Here is a 20,501-nt window from a genome sequence, read left to right as displayed (position 1 = left end):
GGTGAGGGACCTGGATAAAGGCTAGGGGGGCGCTGGCCCAAAAAACGTTGAGAAACACTGAATCAAGAAGCTGGCTATGGACAGAGCTCTGTGTCCGAGCACATTCAGAGATTTTATTGTTTGGCATTTCCGTAAGGCCTGACATGGTAATTTACTTGTCCTGACTGGTTTAAATTGAGTCTTTATTCTTATGTGTTTTTATATGTGCTTTTATGAATACTGTACAGCACTTTGGTGCAGTTAGTGTCTGTTTTTAAAATGCTTTATAAATAAATTGAAGTATTTATAAAGTGATAAAATATGAAAAAGTGGTACATGTGGTGTTATGAGGCTCATTTGTCTCAGATTTGTTCTCATCTGCATTTCAGGTTCAGTCATCTGCGGAGGACGAAGAACATTTGGACCAGGAGATCCATAACACAGTGAGAAAAATAATCAGAGACTTTGTCATTTCATGGTACTCCACTGTGTCCACAGAGAGTGGTTTTGAATTAGAAGTTCAGGAAGCCATGATCTCTATGGCCATGAAGCTGAAACAGCGTGCCAAACACATTGACAGAAAGGTAAGAAGCTTTAGCAACATCAGGTACATTTTGATTTTGGAAATCATGCACACACAGTAGGACAAGAAACTTTTTGTATTTTCTCAGGAGCTGACGCAGAAGGTCCTGAACCTGGTGGGCGGCCACCTGCAGGACTACCTCATGGCCAAGGAGCTGGCCAAAGAAAAACAGCACAGTGAGAGCGAACAGTTGTGGAAAGCGTATTCCTCTATCGCCACTCCTCACGTTGCTATGAGCGACTATTCAGCAGAAATCAACTACATCCGAGCCGTTGTGGCTCTGCTGCTGCATGTTTTGGTGCCATCACCTCATTTAGAAACCAACACAGGACGATTTGTTGTTGGAGAGCTTATCACCTCTAATGTCTTTCTCCCTCTAGTGGCTAAACTGTCAGACCCTGACTGGTTAAACCTCCTGATCATAGAAATCCTCTGTAAGTCCAGCACACGGCTGGACTCTGTTGCATCCAAACTAGAGACTTGCAGCTTGCCATTACCTGCTGCTGAATCTGAGACTCCAACTCTACAGTGTGTAACTCAGGCGAACAGTGAGTCGCTTCAACAAGGAGCAGAGATGGAGCTGACTGATGACACGGAAGCTGCTCTACCTGAACTCCATGCCTACGATGCAACTGACACAGAGGAGGTGAAGTTCCCCCAGATTTTCTCTGGAGAAGAGGAAGCTTCTCGACCGTTTTTAAGATGCTACCTGAGAGGAAGAAAGTCCAACCCATTTTACCAAGAAACTGACTCTGATCCTGACTCTCCTTTGGCGGACTACAAACCCACCTCCACTGATTCTTTGCTCATGATAGGTCAAGTAGACACACTGTATAACAGATCCAAAAATTATATCACAACTGCTGAGGACAACAATAGTATAGACTTGGAAGAGGTTTCCCCAAGCCCAGTGGACGACTCCTATCCTAAGGTCTTGTTGAATTCAGTACTTGTGGACAGTCCTAATGACGGGTGCCTGTCATCACTCAGGGACACAGAGGTAACTTGCAGTACCAACAGCCTTCAGGATCTGAAAAGAGAAAACAGTTCCCCTGCAGCAAGTCAAAGCAGAGAGCTTGTCTTGGGTGTAGAGCCGACTGGATTGGGGAATCCTAGCGAGCTGATCATGGCTAGTCCACTGCAGGGCTGTTCTCCTGTGTCGACATTCAGTTTTGAGCCCCTTAGCAGTCCAGAAGGACCGATCATCATCCAAAACCTCCGCATCACTGGTACCATCACAGCCAGAGAACATCGTGGCACTGGCTCACACCCATACACACTTTATACCATCAAAGTAAGTGATGTTTCTTTTGTCAGTCTCAGAAGAAGTTCTCCCGGTAATATATTTTTAATATTGCTATCCAGTTGTTTGCAGACTGTTGTTAAACTGATGATCTACTTGGATTTTCACACACAACTATCTTTTGTCAGAGAGAATTATGCATGGGCAAAAGGGTGAAACTTGGTGAAACTCAAACTTGCTGGATATTTCTACAAACATAATGATCTTTACTTTAAAGTTATGTACATACAAAGTGCACTGTGTTACACACAGTCTAACCTGTACTAGAAATAAATAAAGCTGTTTTGGTTTCCAGTATGAGACGTCGGTGGGTTATGAGAACCTGGAAAGCATCCAAGAAGGCTCTGAGCTTATAGAGTCAATAGAGATAGGCTCAGAGAATCCAAACCCTATCCAGCCTGTGGCATATCACATGGTCAACAGAAGATACAGCGAGTTCCTTAACCTACAGACTCGACTTGAAGAAAAATCAGAACTGCGGAAATTCATCAAAGGTAGGTACAACTGCTTTTGTTCAGTTGGCTTTGTTTGTTTTACTCATTTAAAAAGTTTTGTCTGTAGAAACCCATTTACTTTAACACAGTGATTTCATACTGAACTAACTAAAAATAAAAACACATGTAATCTACAGACTAATTATTAATTTAAAGGTAATGATCCTTAAACAATCTCTAAAATTAGTAATTAAAGGAGCAGTGTAGCAGCTCCCCCAGCTCTTGAATTACTAATTCAAGGGTTTTTATTTTCGTTGAAGATCAACCATGATCATCACAGTCACCACAATAACCTCAGTCACCGTGAAAACTAAAACATATACAAACATTGGAATACAAAACATAAACTTACAATACAAACAAGAAGACAAAACGTGCCTCGCTGCTTTCACTGGGGAACACTAAGTGTTGATTTCTTTGTGCCAAACACACCTTGACAGTTGTTCAAGTCATTCATTGGTGCAATGATTCTGCCAGCTTATATAGGGCCTGCCCTCATTAGCTACGGCAGCCTGTGAGGTACATACAAACCCCCCCACCCCCAAACATTACAAAGTACAAATGCCTTTAAACAAAACATAAACCACCAACAGTACTAATCAAAACAGACAAACATCCATAAACTATCTGCGACATTCATAATTTAGAAAATTCACTTTGAATAATTTACTTTACAAATTTAAATAATTTAGACAATTTATTTTAAATAGTTCACTATCCATTACAAGCAATATGTAAAATCAACTTTTCTTGAGCTTTACATTATGTTATAATAATGTAAAACATCAACATCAAAAACATACCTGGAGTGCATTAATTCTTTCATGCGTGTTTTAGAAATCTAATCTCCATGGCAACCATTCAGCTGTGCAAAATGCCTGGCTGGACCTAGCTCCACCTTTGAGGAGTGGAGTCAAAGTCAAAGTCAAAGTCCACCTTCTCCTCACAGCTGCAGTTTTTACCTCACAGAGTAGCCCCCCCCCCCACCCCCAACTCTTCCACTCAGCTACTTCAGACTAACCAGCAGCAATTAGCAAACACCTCGTGGAACTGTGCATCCGCTGACCTACTTCTCAGAGCAGCACTTTTAAAATGTAGGTAAAGGTTTAATAGAGGAGTTATGATGTGATGACCTCCCAAAGGTGAAGTTTCAAAAACAGCAGAAGTTTTTAAAAAGACAGAGGCCAAATTTTACGCCACTAAATTACAACGTCAAATTTCTTTTAAGTCATGTTTGATTTACATAGCACTTTAATAACAACTGAAGTTAACATAGTTACTTGATTGTGCTGTAAAATAGCACTACATACCTGGAAAATGGATAATACTGCCCCTGTAATTATTGCAATTATTGTTTGGCACGACTGGGAACTTTAACCTCACCTTAATCTAAAAAGGGGGGAGGAAAAATGGGGATGGAGTAAAACAGAAAACAAAGGAAACCCAAAGTTTCAGAGCACCAGGATAATCTGTCAGTTTTCAGTACCAGATCATTGGCATAAGGATTGTGAAAGACACTTTAATTTTGGTCCTGCATATGGTGGTGTTCATCTTTTTTTGCGGGGGGGGGGAAAGGGGGCATGTTGGTTTCTGCAAATTCAATTATAGATTCAGTGAATCTCTCTCAGAACAGACACTATCTTAATTGGATGGCAGGTCACCTTTGGACCAGTGGTACGACTTTCTCTTAGGCACCTGAACTTTGGGAGGTTCCTCACTTTAAATTAAGAATCACACTTTAAATCTGGATAAGTTGATTTTCGTCTCATTTCCGATATGTGAAGAACAAGGAAGTCCTGCAGAGGTTCACTTAAAAATAGACCACTTAGCATAGTATACAGTGCCAACAAAAATATCAACTATCACATACATGCATATTCCAAATCAGCATCTGAGACACAATACTTATGAACTTATGTTTGAAGGCCATTACTTTGAGGCAAATTCTGAAGGGGGCTGGGCAGCAAATATGTTTTGCAGATGAAACTCTGACATTAAGATGTTTACTCCATACTATTATCTACTGTGTTACTGTCTTTGCTCTAAATAAAGTTGTATTCATATAACTTGTAGGTGTGAAAGGTCCAAAGAAAGTTTTTCCTGACATGCCATTTGGAAACATGGACAGTGACAAGATTGAGGCAAGGAAAGGACTTCTTGAAACCTTCTTAAAGGTCAGGGGTTAGTTTTTCTTTCTTTCTTTTTTTTTTTACCAAAAGACACTTTACCCCATTGTATCACACTAAATACTGTCTGTTTTGATCTCTGCAGCAACTGTGTTCCATCTCTGAAATAGCCAACAGTGAAGAGATGCAGGAGTTCCTTGCTCTCAACACAGATGCTAGGATTGCCTTTGTGAAGAAACCGTTCATTGTGTCTCGCATAGACAAGGTTGAAAGTTCAACATTTTACCAGGATTCTGTTGTCCACATGTTGTTAATTCACTATCCTGGGATAAGTTTTCAAGCATGTTTGAGAAAACTTGTCATATATTATGTTTTCAAATGACCTGCATGTGACCTACTGGCTACCCAAGGCTGAATGAATGGATGAATTAATTAATCCCACTTTTGATAAGCACACAGTATTTTGCTATGATGATTCAAATCTTCTTTCGCACAACTAGATCTAACCAGGGCACATCATTAGATAAATAAATTAGGTTTTTGAGAAGCTATTAGTAGAGCAGCCACTCCAGTGCAATTACCAGTATGTGCTTTTCCTTCTGTACCGCTGTTTGACGGGCACAGAGGATAACGATGTTCTGCAAATATCAAAAACATTCTGACTTATTTTACCAACATATTGTTGTGTAAAAATAATTTCTTCAATTGAAGATAATAATATTAAGTTTGACATGGCTTTAGGACCAGTGAAGGTGATTCCTAAAGGGGACAATGCATGTGGCAGATATTTTCCAGATTTTTGTGTTCTTAAACCTGGAATACAAATTAGGCAAATATGAATACTTGCAGATATCTACATAACACATGGGCCAATATTGCATAGGTATTATGAGTTATTCCAGAATATCTATAGAATATTACTTCAAGATGCAGTTAAAATTGCAGTATGTAACTTTTATTTAAAAAAAGCATTTTTTTTTTTTTTTTTTTTTTTTTTTTCCATATCTGTTACAGCTATATTACTGTGTCCTAAAAGTATAACATGAGACAAATAATCTGTAGGAAAGAAAATGTAGCTCCTGTGCCTCCTTCCTTTCAATCTACTCAGGAAGGAGGCAGCGTGGTTGTTTCCGTCAGAAATGACCATTCTGAGCCAGGAGGAGCGTCTTGGCGCTGTCAATCACTTTCTTGTATGCACTCCACACACCCACTTTTGTGTTGTTCTCTGCTAAGCTACAGCAGAGCCTGTTATAAATGCTAAGGCTAGTTAGCATAGCCGTCAATGATGGTGAGAGTATTTTTTTCACATATTATCTGTCTCATATTATTCTGTCACAGCATTGGCAGTTGTAAGAAATATGTAAAAAGCATTTTGCTTTTAAAAATTACCTACTGCATCTTTGATCTGAGTTAACACTTTTTTGCACAAGTAGCCCTTCCTGTCTGTTTTTATCCACTGCTTTAACTACTACTGCTGTTTTATTTCCGCCTCCTTTCAGCTGCTTCCTTCATTTATTTCCACACTGGATCGTCCACCTCCATCTGAGCATATCCCTACTGTCCTCCTCTGTCACACTTACCATCTGCATTTCTTTCTTCACAAAACATGAATCTGTTCTGTGGTTTTCAACTTCCTTTATCCATACATCTCCTACCCAACCTCTAGATCCATCTTTTTTGGATAGCACCAATGTCTCTAAATCATAAATTTCAACAAACTTTCACTTGTTTATTGTTTCTTGATTCTACTGACTATAGGCACTCTTCCACCTGCTTAATATTGTCACTATATGTTTAAGCACACACTGCATGATATGTTATTATGGTCAGACTTATGGACTAAACCAAATAACAATAGAATGAAAATATCCTTTATTGTCCCACCTTGAGAAAATTAAAGATGGAGCAATTTAAACATACAAAATAAGAGATTGTCCAGTAAGGGCAATTTTACAAGAGAAATAATAATATTGTTATTAAAAATAGTATATTCAGATTTATAGAAATGTGCAACTTAGTAGGGCTACTTAAAAATTGTACAAAATTTGTACATCCGTGCCTAGAAAACAGCAACAGGCTATTGACAAGAAGTAAAAACTGCAGATTTCAGCAGGAAATGAGGAAAATTGCAAATAACAGTTTGGATATAAACATTTGTGGATTTTTGTTGGGAGCAGTGACGGTTCTGGGGTGTAACGGCTGCTGGAAGGAAGGATTTATGATGACGCTCCTTAATGCGCTAGGATGCAGCACTTTGTCACTGATTAAAATAAGAGAAAACAGCTGAGGTCTAGAGAAACATCAGACTTTAAAATGTCTGGACAACTATTATTGAGATCAGCTTTAAAAGATTACTAAAAAATATTTGGCTGCTTGGAAGGAATTGACATATTTAGAGGTCAGTGTTTTTGATTAAATATGTTAAAGATTTGTATGCACATACATTGTTTGCTTCTTTCGCTGATTGATTACTATTTTCTTTTAGAACTTGAATGGTAACATTCCCCTGTTTTGTGGAAACTTTGATGGCATTATATTGTAACAAAACATAAAGAATATGAAGTGGGTGTTAGACTTAAATAAGTTGTGTGTAAACACCCGGAGCCAAAACCACAAGTACATATTATATTTCTTGGCTAAGTTAGATAAAATGATAATAAATAAGATATTTTACCTTCTTATATAAGGTAAAATATCTTATTTTACCTTATAAGATATTATAAGGTAAATGGTTAGCTTATAACCCTTTATAAGCTAACCCTTATAAAGGTTTAGCTTTCACACACAAATTCCATGTGTGTGAAATTTGCACTCAGATTTCACAAACTGTGTGCAAAGTTTTTACTGTAATTATACCTCAGACAGATCACATAGGAACAACTGACCAGTCAGAGGACATATGGTTTTCTTACCTTTATCTCAGCAGGTCCTGAAGGTTGGAGAAGAACCTTAAGATTCACTTGGACTATTTAAAGTAAAGGTTTTGTTACCAGAACCTTGATGTGATTCACCCAAATTTTCACAATTCCACTTGCTTTACATAGAACAAATACAAATATTTTTGACACGTTTGAATTTTATTTAAGTACATATATGCACCGTTTATCTATCTCACTGTTAGTATTTCCGTTATTTTCACCAAATGGCTTCTGAAAATCTTTTGTAGAATGGTAAATGTCCTGTAGATTTCCTGTGTCAGTGATGCCAAGTTTAGCCCATGATCTGTCAGGAGAATGCTTGGGGTTTGTCATCATGTGTTTTATGTTTGCACATGTAGATTGTGGTGAATGCTATTGTAGGCACCCTGAAGACAGCATTCCCTCACTCTGAACCTCAGAGCCCCACAGAGGACACCGAGTCCGAGGTGGATGGAGGGAAGATGGGTACAGACAAGAAGAACCGGTAGGAGACTTCTTTAGTTCTCCATACATTCTATCCAAGCTTTATTCAAGTAATTCATATTGAACATGCTATTTATTTATTTCCAATAAAACACATTTCAGGTTGTTTTTGTAACATGGCAAAAATGTTAAAAAGATTAGATATGTTTGCAAGTCACTGCATACCACATTACACAATCAGCTGTTGAAAGCAACAAACATCAACTTCAGAAATGTCCATTTTGCATAGTGTCTTTTTGCTAAACTTTCAAATTTATAAGATCTAACTTTTACTTATTTTATGGAGGGTGGGTCCCACCATCACTTACATTTAAAGATATTTGCAATAATTTTTAACTTAATAAAGCTTTGTATTTATAGTTTAACTAGTTTACTGTGAGTATTTCTAAACTCAAATAAGATTTTTTCTGAAGTTTGTGCTCATGTAGTTAACATCATCTTTACTGTTCCTAATCGTAGCTCACGTCTCAAACTCTCCAGCAAAGGCGTCCCTTTCATGAACGGCTCAGAAATTAGGCCTCCTGTGTCGTTTGTTTGGGACCAAACCAGCACAGTACGTGAACTTTGTAATCACAGTTCTGTAATTCACTTCTGTTGAAAACTTAGTGATGCTCTTTTTGAAACACATTTGGGCAAACTGAATGTTACATTTATATAATTTCCCCCTCAATGTAGCAAAGGTGGGATTTGTTTTCTCATGTCATGGTTCTGCTGTCTCCTTCAGGTGTTTAATGGCATGACTCTGGTGGATTTACAAGCCTTCATTACTGAGGAGGAAAAGTCATCGCTGAAGGAGGCAGAGATGGAGGGAGGTCCAGTGTTAGGGCAGTGGGCAGGCTGCCGGGGTCACGGTGTGAGAGCAAAGCACGGTAAGAAAGTCTCGCTACTCTAGGTTTTTCTTCATCTTTTAAAACAACGCTGACATTATAAAGACTGAAGGAAAGATGAAGCAGCAGTGTTGTAAACAAAGAAAAAAAGCTTCGTATACACTTACTCTTTCCATTGGATTTGAAGAGATTGGTAGCGGTTAGGTGTTCCCAACAATCTGAGAAGGGTTGTAAGAGCTTTATTGCACCACCTTTGTAAGTGGAAAACATTTGGGACACAGACTGTAGAATCTTCAATTTGCTGATTTTAATAGCTTAAGGCCATGGTCTCCCAAACAAGTTTAGCTTCTGGACAGGGATCCCCTTTTACAAACCTGCAGACAATGCGACAAAATATTTAAAGACACATTGAATTTTTTATTTATTTTTTTCCTCACTTTTATTTACTGTTCAATCATTATTACATTCATGTAGCAAGGCTGCCTCATACCTTTTAATTTTAGTTGGGTGGTGGAAAATTTTATCAAGTAATATATTATGACTTTATAAATCTGATGTTTATATCATAATATGTTACCACAATCCCCTCTTTTGATAATAAAATTAGTAATATTTGTATATTAATCCCATCAAATTGTATTTCATCTCCACAGTGTCCTCCACCGCAGGGCTCCTGGATGGTTCCTTTGATCTATTTTCCTGTCAGAAACTTTCCCATTTTGCACTTGCTACGCTAGCTTAAGCAACAAAACGACTTTATAAATGTGACTGGCAGCCAATCAGAAAGATGAGCATGGCAAATAACATTTTCCTGAATTGCCCCGCAATGGGACAATAAAGTCTATTTATATCTTCTGTTTCCATCTACAATTAGTCATTTTAACTTAAAATTTTATAATTCAAAGTCAGATTACATTTATATGTAAATGAAAAAGAAATTAATGATTTAAAATTTTATTCGATTCCTTTTTTCTATGATTATTTTTTATCATCTTCCCTGACTCGCCCACCTAAGAGTCTGACCGTTATTACACTGAAACATCTGACAGAAACAAAACTAGCATTTGTTGGTAAAGTTTGGAATCCTGCAGCAGCAGAAGAAATGGGGAGGGACTAGTGGTGAGGAGGCCAAAAGAGAAGTGGAAGTGGAAATTTTCCCTTTTCAGTTGCGTTTGACAGCCTTAGTTTCTTCATAATTCATTAAATGTATAGTTGCAATCTAAAGACTGTTTTATCAATGCAAGTGAAAACAAAACAATGCATAGGATTTTTAAAAGTTGAGTACTGGTCCTGGTTCCTTCAGTTAGAAACATATAAGGTGATTATTTTTGTTGTAAACCCTGGGCTAATTTTGCCAACTGTTTCAGACCTTTATAATTTTATCTTCACAGTACATCCACCCATCTGTTTGTCCATCCTGGGTCTTCTTCTGAGCTGGTGATTTTGAACTTTTTTGTGTGTGTTATTCTGGAATTGCATTTGGGGTCCAGGTTTGTGGAGGAATTTTACTGTCATAAGTCCTGTTTCAGTCTGAAGGAAGGACTTCATGCCTTTGTTCTCACAACTTGTAATCCTCGTACTCAAAACTTCTGCTCTCTTTCAAATATTCACTGTGTTCTCTCAAACCTTTCTCCTAACCCTATAATGAGACAGTTATCTCATTTAGTTATCTCCCTAATTTATAGGTAGGGAAATAACTAACTGTAATGAGATAGTTATCTCGTTATGAGATAAATTGAGTCGGCTCCCTGGCCTTCTAGACATCATCAGTCATCAGCAAAAGATTAATTGATAAAGAATTTTTTTGATATTTAAATTTTTTTTTGTAGTTTTTCAGTTTTTATAATCCCAACAATTAACCCGTAATATCAGAAAGACAGCTAAAGAGCCATTTCTAGCTGTGAAAAGGCAGATTATTTTTACAATCATTGTACTGCTCGATTCTTATAAATGATTTGGTTGGGGGTGCGCTTTCTGTTTTGAGTGAGTGAACTCGGCTGTACCGATACATACAACTTGTAACTTTTTGTGTATGAAAGCACTATAATTGCCATGGAGATCTGGTATGGTCGATATGAGTATGCAAAATAAAATGAATGTGTATTCATTTATCCATGTTTTCTGCTGACTACTAAGACAGAGAAAGCTACTTCAAGTCAAAGAGGATAACCACCTGTTACTAATGCTCTCTCTTCTCTAACCTTGCACTGCACCATTACTATATCTCATTATTTCAGAAAGCACTTTTAATATGAAATGGTAAAGTCATAATTATGAGGGATCTACTATTTAGAGTTTCATTGGAGTGTATTGAGCTGAAAGGTTCAAATGTCTTCCTGAATGAGCATCTCACCAAGAACATTGCGGATATTGCCAGAAAAGTTAGACAATTGAGGAAGCAAAATAACATTCAGAGCACTTGCACAGCAAAATGCAAAGTATTTATAAAATTATTAGGAACACCCAAAGAATCCAAAGTGTTAATGATCAGATCCTTAGAGGAACTGGACAAATATGTTTAAATGTCGTTTCGTGACAAAGGAGGTAACACAGTCACACAGGAACATAATCATGAATATAGCTGATAGAACTGAACTAAGTCGGAACAATAATTATAACAATAATAATCAATTAGAATTGTCACCCTTTGAGTATAAACCAAATTCTGAAATAAAAATAGAAATAAATGGAGTAAATATTGTAAGGGTTTAGGAAGGCAAGTTTCTTAGAGTTATTATTGATGATGACGTAAATTGTAAACCGCATATTCGATATATCCAAAAGAAAATATTAAAGATATATTGTACAAAGCCAAGCAGTTGGTTGGAAAGAAAGCATTGCACATTCTTTACTGTTCTTTACTGCCTCAATTACTGTGCAGAGATAAGGGCAATAAGTATGAAAATTCATGACAATCATGAGTTAAACTGCAAAACGGAGCAATAAGAATTATCGGTAACACTTTATTTGAAGGTGTATGCATAAGACTGACATGACACTGGCATATTTATGACTGTTGTCATTAAGTGTCATTCGGTAAATCATGACACTTTTAATGCAAAGTTGACATTATTCAAAACGTCTTTGTTATGACAACTTGTCATTAACCAAGAATCATCTGTCACAAATGTCATAATAGTTATCAAAATTTAAAATGTGTATTATTACATTACTGTCATTTGTTGTTAGCGTTAACTGTGACAGTTACAAGGTCATTATAATTGTATATGTTCCCTTAAATATCGGACTAGTTACGGATGTCATTAAACATTATTACACTGTCAAAAGCTTTAACAACATAGTCATTCATATGTCCCCTTACCTGAAATAAAGTAGAACATGTAGGACCAATAATAAAGATTTTATAAAGTTTTATTACACTGTCAAATGATTTATTAATAGACCCATTAATAGTTCCTCTTATATCAAGTGGAACAAGTAATTCCACTTATGAAGATGTCATAAATGTTATTACAGTGTCAAATACTTTAATAACAGTCAATGTTAACCCTAACCTCAAGTAAAGAGGATGAAGGAGGATCCTTGTCCCGTCTGAAATCCACCACCATCTTCTAGGTCTTCTTCACACCTGTGCACCAGGTGTTCCACCTCTTCTCTGTAGTTGGACTCATCACTGTTCATGATGCGTCCCACTACTGCTGTGTTGTCAGCAAACTTCACTATATGACAGGGGGGGGTGTCTTGCCGAGCAGTCATACATCAGCAGAGTGATGAGGAGGGGGCTCAGCACGCAGCCCTGCGGCGAGCCAATGCTGAGGGTGATGGAGGAGGAGACGGTGTTGTGGATCCTGACAGTCTGAGGTCTGTTGGTCAGGAGGTCCAGAATTAAATCCCCCAGTGTGGGACTCAGTCCAAGAAAGGAGATTTAAGGCTGTAGTGCGGTAGTCATTTAGGCTTCAGTTATTCCGCTGGGAATAACTGAAGAGCATTAATGGAAGACCTTCCATCACTGTGGAGCACTTGAGGACAGGGACGATAGTGGCGGTCTTTAAGCACGTGGGCACAGATGCCAATAACAGTGAGGTGTTGAAGATGTCTGCCAACATCTCAGACAGCTGATGTGCACAGTCCCTCAGTACTCGCCCTGGGATGTTGTCGGGGCTTGCAGCCTTACGAGGGTTGACTTCCTGGAAGGACTTCCTCACATCTTCTGATGTGAGGAAGTCCTTCTGCAATCACACAGAGAGGTGAGTCACCAAGCAGTGGTATAAATCTGGTGCTGAGGGGTTTGTTAAGCTCTATGGCCTCTTTGATGATCCTATCGACTGAATGCAGCATCCCTAGCTTTCAGCAGAGCTGTCACCTCAGCATTCAGCCAGGGTTTCTGGTTTGGATAACGGGTTACTGTCTTGGTGATGGTGACATCATCAGCACACTTGGAGATGAATCCCAGAACAGAGGAGGTGTATTCCTCTCCATCTCTCCCTTATAAGTGCACTGTGTGCAGTGAAAACAGTCCTGTAGCACAGAGGCTGCATTCCTCGGCCACACAATGACTGTCTTCTTCGTTGGCCTTATCCATCTCATTAGTGAACAATAAGCTGGTGCCAGCAGGATGTAGATGTGGTCGGAGGGGGGGCAAGGAAGAGCTTTGTATGCACAGTGAATGTTTGTGTACACACAGTCCAGAGTGTTGTGTCCCCATGTAGGAAAGGTGACATGCTGGTAAAAACTGGACAGTGTTCATCAGTTTCATGTGATTAAAGTGCTCCTCAACCACGTCTCCAGATGCTTTATCTGAATCAGTGCCTAAATCAGCCATATATGAATTAAAATATTTCTGGGAGCTGGAGAAGCTGCTGCACTTTTGTCTGCTGCCATTTTTGTGATGAATTCGTAAGCATGCAGGGAGGTTTGCAAGTGGAGATTTGATTGTAGCACAGAGAATTTTTGAATGTGAGGAGAAAGGTTTGAGAAAACACAGTGAATATTTGAAAGAGAAGTTTTGAGTACAAGCATTAAAAATTTTGAGAACAAAGACATAAAATTCTCCTTTCAGACTGAAAATGTGTGCCTTCGATTTATGGCAGTAAAATTATGCCATACAAGTTGCTCAAAGGGTTTGGTTGATTTGACTCAATGCAATATGAAAGAGAAGCACAGCAACTGAAAACTGAACAAAAATAATTTTGGCCCCCAAAGGAACCGAGTCTGCTGGATGATCATCTGTGAAAACAACCTGACTATTCTATTGAAAGTGCTGCACAATTGTTGGTATCCAGTTGACAGGGCAGGGCTGATGGTGACTCTTAAGGCAGGGTGTGTATGAATGAATGAATGACTGATTGTAGTGTGAAGTGCTTTGGAGTCCTCAGACTTGATCAGTCCTTTTTACAAATGCAGGATATTTGCATAGCTGTGTTTACATTATAGCCATTTACCATTAATCTCTTGACTCAAATGCCCAACATGCATAAAAAAGAGACACTTTTTTGTGTTGACTACTCTCTTCTGGCCTCTTGCTAAGTTTAGGACTGATTTATTTTTCAGTCTTTGCATTGTTTGGCTCCTGAAAACATTCCTAATTCTTTTGCCCTTATTCCAGTTCCAGGTCTCTTAAATCTTCCCTAATCTTGACTGGTTATTATGAGACTGTGCCTCTGACACTACTGACACTTTAAATCAAACTCAAGGCAAATATATATTTTCACATTCCAATTTCAGATGTCCTTTAGCAATGTCAATTTAAACATATATATACACTGCTCAAAAAAATAAAGGGAACACTCAAATAACACATCCTAGATCTGAATGAATGAAATATTCTCATTGAATACTTTGTTCTGTACAAAGTTGAATGTGCTGACAACAAAATCACACAAAAATCATCAATGGAAATCATATTTATTAACCAATGGAGGCCTGGATTTGGAGCCACACACAAAATTAAAGTGAAATGTTCCCTTTATTTTTTTGAGCACTATATATATATATATATATATATATATGAATATTTTAACATAAGAACCAACTAACCAGCACCAACAGGAGTTTGTGAAAAATCTAGTTTTCTTGACAAAAAACTTTTCTTTCTGATCCATATCTATAAAATGTGAGATTTGTGAATATGCTGCTGAAGTTCCACAAGTACACCACAACCAATTTAAAACTGTTATCAATATAATTTTGTAACTTTGAGGAAAAAAATCCTTAAAAATGTTTTTGCCATATTTTCTGGCATTTAGCACAGTGGTCCCCAACCCCCGGTCCGTGGACCAATTGGTACCGGGCCGCGCAAGAAATAATTAAATATTTCAGTTTTATGTTTTATTTGAGTCTGGAGGATCTTTTATTTTGAAAATCCTGTAACCGGATTCTCTGTTATTTGCGCGCCAACACTGAGCCCACAAGCAGCAAAATGAGTAAGAAACAGATCAGATGTCTTTGGAAATTTTCTTTGCAAAGGGGAAAAGGCTCAGAGAAGAGACAGGAGGATGGATTTATCCTGGACCGGTAGGTGAGTCAAACATTAAGCCCCTCTGTGTAACATCCGGCGACCGGCTGCTAATGAGGCAATGAAGCTTCAAACTGCTTTGCCAAGTAGAGACCGAGCACGCTGTGGATATAAGCAACACTTCGGGTGTCATTGTCTCCATCAATCCCAGATGGTACCGTCTCGTTGCAGAGAAACAAGCTCAGGGCTCCGTTAGTCTTTATCATGAGTTAAAATTTTCACGAAAGTAAAATGCTCGTTTTTGTGGCGCATCTGTATCTTATTTTGAAGGGATATGTAAATGTTACCATAGCGACCAGAGTCAGAGCGTTTGGGCAGTGAGAGGAGATGAGTAGAGCTTGTGAGTCTTAAGTCTGGTTTAGACGGCAAGACTTAAGGATTGTCGATTCTCCAAACCTCTGTGACCACAGAGCTGATAAAAGTACAACAGGTTCGATCGGTTCGTGTGTCCAAGGCAGGAGGAACACACCACACGAGCATCCCGATTCCAGAGGATAATCCAGTAAAACCCCCAACATAGCGGGAATTTAGAATAACCAAACACGGATGACGATGTAGAAGCAATAGTGATAGTTTGTGGAGTCATTTTAAGAGATAAAAGAAACAAAAAGAAAAGGCGGTGATAAAAGACAGCGGGAGCAGCCGCTCTATTTGCTGCACTATGATTTGGAGGTGACTATGTTTTTTCATAGTTAACATTTTTAACTGAATAAACATAATAATGACCTTTAGATTTAATAATTAACATTTCCACATATCATCTCCGATATCCACCGGACTCACAGTTGCGTAATACGTCAGCTGTTTGGGATTCCCCTCTGTTCTGACGTCACCGCGCTTTCTGATTGGCTACCTGTCACATTCAACAGGTTGTGTTCTCGTTCCCAGTCAGGGTAAAACCCCACAGGCTGCGATAAAAAGGCCAAGACAACCCAAATAGGGCATATTCAGGATTTAGCGGGAACACCAACATGCAGAAGGTTTATCTGACGGTTCACCCCCCCAACCCTTCCTCTCCTCCCGGGCCACAGCAAATTTTCTAAGTCTTGACCGGTCCGTGGTAATAAAAAGGTTGGGGACCACTGGTTTAGCAAACAGAAATAATTTTAATTCTAACTAGGCTAAATCAAGAAGTGTTTGGTCTAATATAACTTCAGACAGTGAAAAAAAAAAAGTTAGTATCTTTTTATTCGGTGTGTGTAAATATCTTATTTCAACTGTATATTAAGTGGAGGATCATGGCAACAACCAACATGTAAAAAAGCACGCTTTTTAGCCATTTACTTTTCTTGTAAGGAGTTATTCTGATCACTTTGCATGATATAGCATCACCAGTGGGAACTGTCGAAATGATACAAATAACTGTTATTAGAAAAACTGAAGCTTCAGTTTTCAAAACTCTAAATTTGTTTGATTATCAAAACCTTCATTCATCCCCATTGATTAACACACCCTGCAATGTTAAAGGTTAACCACATGAGGGCAGTGTAAATAAATCTACTGGTTGGTTGTATGCTCATCAATCTGTTCATCTGTCATAATCAGACATTCTAGATAACACTGTAGCGGAATATCATGCTTGTTTTTCTCCATTAAATCTTCAGCCAGTCTCATGTTTTACCATGTTGAGTCAGCATACTGAAACTGGTTTTTGTGGGTGTTTTTTTTTTTTCTTCTGCCGATTCGAAGGGCAGAACTTCGACTCGGCGGGAAATTTAATGCTTTTGATTGTTTATTCAATGTTGCATGACTCTGTGTTTTTGTGTTTAATGATGTAAAGCACTTTGAAATGCCTTGCTGCTGAAATGTGCTATACAATAAAATTTGATTTGATTTTGATTCAGACTCAGCAGGTGAAATGTCCCAGGCCAAGGTGGCTCTGAACATCCTGTGTCTTCTGATGAAGGAGCAGTGGAGCTGGCTATGTTCAAAAAACATCCAGAGGACTGTCAGGCTGCTGTTTGGAACCCTCATTAACAGGTGATTACTATTTAACACTAGAATAGAATAGCATAGATCAGGGGTGTCCAAAGTGGGTCCTGGAGGTCTGGCATCCTGCATGTTTTAGGTCTCTCCCTGGTTTAACCCACCTGAATCAAATGATGGTTCATTAGACGCCTAAGAAAAACACTGACATGCTGAAAAGGTCGTTACCACCACCAGGGAGAGAACTAAACATGCAGGATGCCGGGCCTCCAGGACCCAGTTTGGGCACCCTGGCATAGAACATTTGGACATAAAAGTAATATAAAAACCCAATTAAACAGGAGAGGTGAAGAAGTTTTATCAGACCACCTCCCCTATGATATTATAGAATCAATATCAAGTAAGAATAAAAAAGTGAAATACAACACCTAATCTATAAGAAGCAATCAAAATCACGTTATTTCAAATGAACATAATTTTCACTGCTGTGATGCCATAGCAAGATGCTGCAAGAGTGAGACTAAATAATTTCCCATCTGCCTATCTTCTGCAAAGGATGCAGACATTCTTGGCAGCAGAAGTCTTGGAAATAAAACTCAGTGCCTGTTGGAACTATGTTATTATGACTTATCAAAGCTAAATTTCAGTTTTACACTCAGTCTTACAGTAGTTTTACACTGGTCTCAATAGTGTGTAGATTTATAACTTTAACTTGGATGGTTTTGTTTTGTATATAAAAATTGTAGATCACAGATGTATAAAAAGAAGATAATCTGTATTAAAAAATGGGAGTATTACTGTGTTTAGTAAAGTATTTACATGTTAAAGTCTGATCCCAGCAGATATAACATCACCATGATGTACATCATTGGGTGAGGAAGAGCTCGCTATGATAAGAATGTTCAATCTTATCTTAGGAAAATAATTATATTTCTATGTAGCCAGTGCAGACATCAATCAGTCCAGCTGTGAGGAAATGATAACATAAAGCTGAATATTGGTGAATCAAAAAACATCTTTTGTGGGTAAAATCTTAAAGAAATTAATTTTGTGAAACACCAAAGTTGCCATGTCTATTACTACTTAGGGTTATTGCTCATGTAATTGGCGCATGTGTATTGGGAAGAAGTGTACGTAATTCAGTGGAGTGCTGTTATGGTGTGGTGTATGTTACTGTTGTCGTCATGTCAGTCTCATTTTTCCATCTGTAAGTATCATGTATTGATGATTAATGACAATATTCTGCCTAAATAGTCAAACCAGAGCAACAGAAGTATACAGTTTGAAAACAGGTTACATAACGCTGTGGTATGCAATTTTTACAAACAGTGATATTTTTTTTACATATTTGTTAAAACTATCACTGTGATGACAGTAGAATATGAAACAATTTGTGAAAAAAAAAAAATCAAGTTCCACTGTGTTCTCCCTGATGTATTTCTGCCATCTGCAGAAATATACTACTGGGTCAGAAACAATCAGAGCCAGGAGGAGGGGCTTGGTGCTGTTAATATGCTTGCGCTTTGTGTAGGTGCTAGAGTAACCTCAATAATTTGTTATCAGGTACTCACTCAGTTCAAACCAGTCCCACGTTGTGTGAAAATGGGGCCAGGAGACAGCATGAGATGAAACGTTGTTTATCTGTACGGAACAGAATATAGACTGATCAGGACTTAGGTTCATCATAGCGGGTACAGCACCTTACGAGGAATAGCATTTCATGTTGGCGTCACGCTAACAGAACGTTTTACCAGAGTGTTAAACTCAGTGAACCTACCTTGCGCTCATCTCTCATGAACTGGCAACTGCGTTCACTATATTTATTACTGCCAACCACCACGAGGGGGTGCTGTTTCACCCATTACACCTGAACCAAATCTTGGAAGTAATGACAAGTAGAATTCTATACAATATTAACTATTACACTCCTTTCTGCTGAATTCCACTTGCCCCATTACAAAAAGCAAAACAAAACAACAACAGAAAAAGCAAGAAAGAGGAAAAAAAGTATAGTAACACCACAGGTACAAACACATAAAATGGAGTAAGACCACTATTCAAATCCACAGGAAGCCAGTACACAACCACTGTTTCCAAAGTCGTTTGTGAGGTACAATCACATCAAATTTACAGTCCCTTAGACTATCCCATGAGGATCAGTATGAGAAAAGGTTGGCCAGACCCCACCTACATACATAGGGAAAAAAATATGCCCATTTACATATTTTGTTAATATGTAACTACATATCAAAACTGTTACAAAACCTCAAGGTCAAAATTTAAACAAATAAAACTGTAGTTTTATAACTACAAACTCATCAAACTAATGCTGTCCTTTGGTGCATCATTCCAATATGTTTAGTCACTGGTCTCAAAAACCGCCCAGCTCTAGATCTATGGTCAGTCGCACCGTCAACTATTGTCACTGTAGCAGCACTAGTAGCAGGCATGTCAGTGGGAGTGTCAGTAGCAGGAGCCAAAAATGACTACTGAGCAACCGGAGTCTGCTGAACTGTTGTCCATCAAAGCAGCTCCATCAGAGGGTTGTAACTGATCAAGGACCGGCTGGGCTAGAGGCAACACCCTGCCCTCTGATGGGACATTAGTTGGTTCTGTGGCATGGTGCCCTCCACCTGCTCAGCATCCTCCACATCTGTCTCACTGCCTGCTCCTATAGGTAGGTCAGATACACACACTCTCATTCTAAACTCTGCTGAGTCAGAAATAAAATCACTGATGCTGACCTCCCAACACTTAGGTCAAGTGAACTTGATGTTGGAGACACTACAACCTCTTCTTGGTCATCAGGATCATCCTCAGGTAGAGGGAAAGTTTATCGGCATTATCAGATTGCGGTGGACCACTTTTACTTGGCCTGTAGTGGGATTCTGGATCCTGAAGGTGTGGCTCTCATCATCCTTTCCAACCACCACATACACCATGCTGTCCCAGTGGTCAGCAATTTTCCTTTTTCCATGTTCTCCTTTGTTGCCCAGCAGCACTCTGTCGTTCACCTCCACCAGTACACCACGTACTGTCCGGTTGTATAGCTCGGTGTGATGCTGGAGCTGTTTAGTTGCTGTTGACTGGGCTACGGCCATAGCTTCTCTCATGTCCTTTTGCAGGGTCTCAACATAGCAATCATAATCCACTACCTCCAGATCACTGAGCACTGAACCGAAGATGACGTCCACCAGAAGATGTGGCACCTTCCCAAACATGAGCACGAATGGTGCTCATCTTGTCGTTTCATGCACTGTACAATTGTAGGCAAATGTCAGAGATGTCAGGTCCTTGGGCCAACGATGTTTAGCTCTTGGTGGCAGTGCTCGAATCATGTTGCCTAGAGTTCGGTTCATTCTTTCACATAAGCCATTCCCCTTAGGG

General features: G+C 38.7%; 1 protein-coding gene across 3 annotated transcripts in view; it reads left to right on the top strand.

Annotated features, from left to right (window-relative positions):
- snx19b (sorting nexin 19b) overlaps positions 1 to 20,501 on the top strand; it is an 82,709-nt gene that overhangs the window by 8,086 nt on the left and 54,122 nt on the right. For 2 of the 3 annotated variants that reach the window (XM_015016733.1, XM_015016732.1), the window contains exons 3-12: positions 369 to 563; positions 651 to 1,856; positions 2,161 to 2,359; positions 4,433 to 4,533; positions 4,631 to 4,750; positions 7,763 to 7,887; positions 8,346 to 8,439; positions 8,611 to 8,763; positions 14,920 to 14,923; positions 17,033 to 17,168. In XM_015016733.1, the coding sequence (XP_014872219.1) occupies positions 369 to 563; positions 651 to 1,856; positions 2,161 to 2,359; positions 4,433 to 4,533; positions 4,631 to 4,750; positions 7,763 to 7,887; positions 8,346 to 8,439; positions 8,611 to 8,763; positions 14,920 to 14,923; positions 17,033 to 17,168 (2,333 nt within the window). The remainder of the gene's footprint in view (positions 1 to 368; positions 564 to 650; positions 1,857 to 2,160; positions 2,360 to 4,432; positions 4,534 to 4,630; positions 4,751 to 7,762; positions 7,888 to 8,345; positions 8,440 to 8,610; positions 8,764 to 14,919; positions 14,924 to 17,032; positions 17,169 to 20,501) is intronic. The other variant, XM_015016734.1, reaches the window with a different exon arrangement.

The sequence above is a fragment of the Poecilia latipinna genome, unplaced genomic scaffold (assembly GCF_001443285.1).
Source record: "Poecilia latipinna isolate Pla-1442-1.1 unplaced genomic scaffold, P_latipinna-1.0 Scaffold2055, whole genome shotgun sequence".
Taxonomy (NCBI): domain Eukaryota; kingdom Metazoa; phylum Chordata; class Actinopteri; order Cyprinodontiformes; family Poeciliidae; genus Poecilia; species Poecilia latipinna.
The sequence above is the reverse complement of the archived record's forward strand: the minus strand, read 5'-3'. Positions and strand labels throughout refer to the sequence as shown.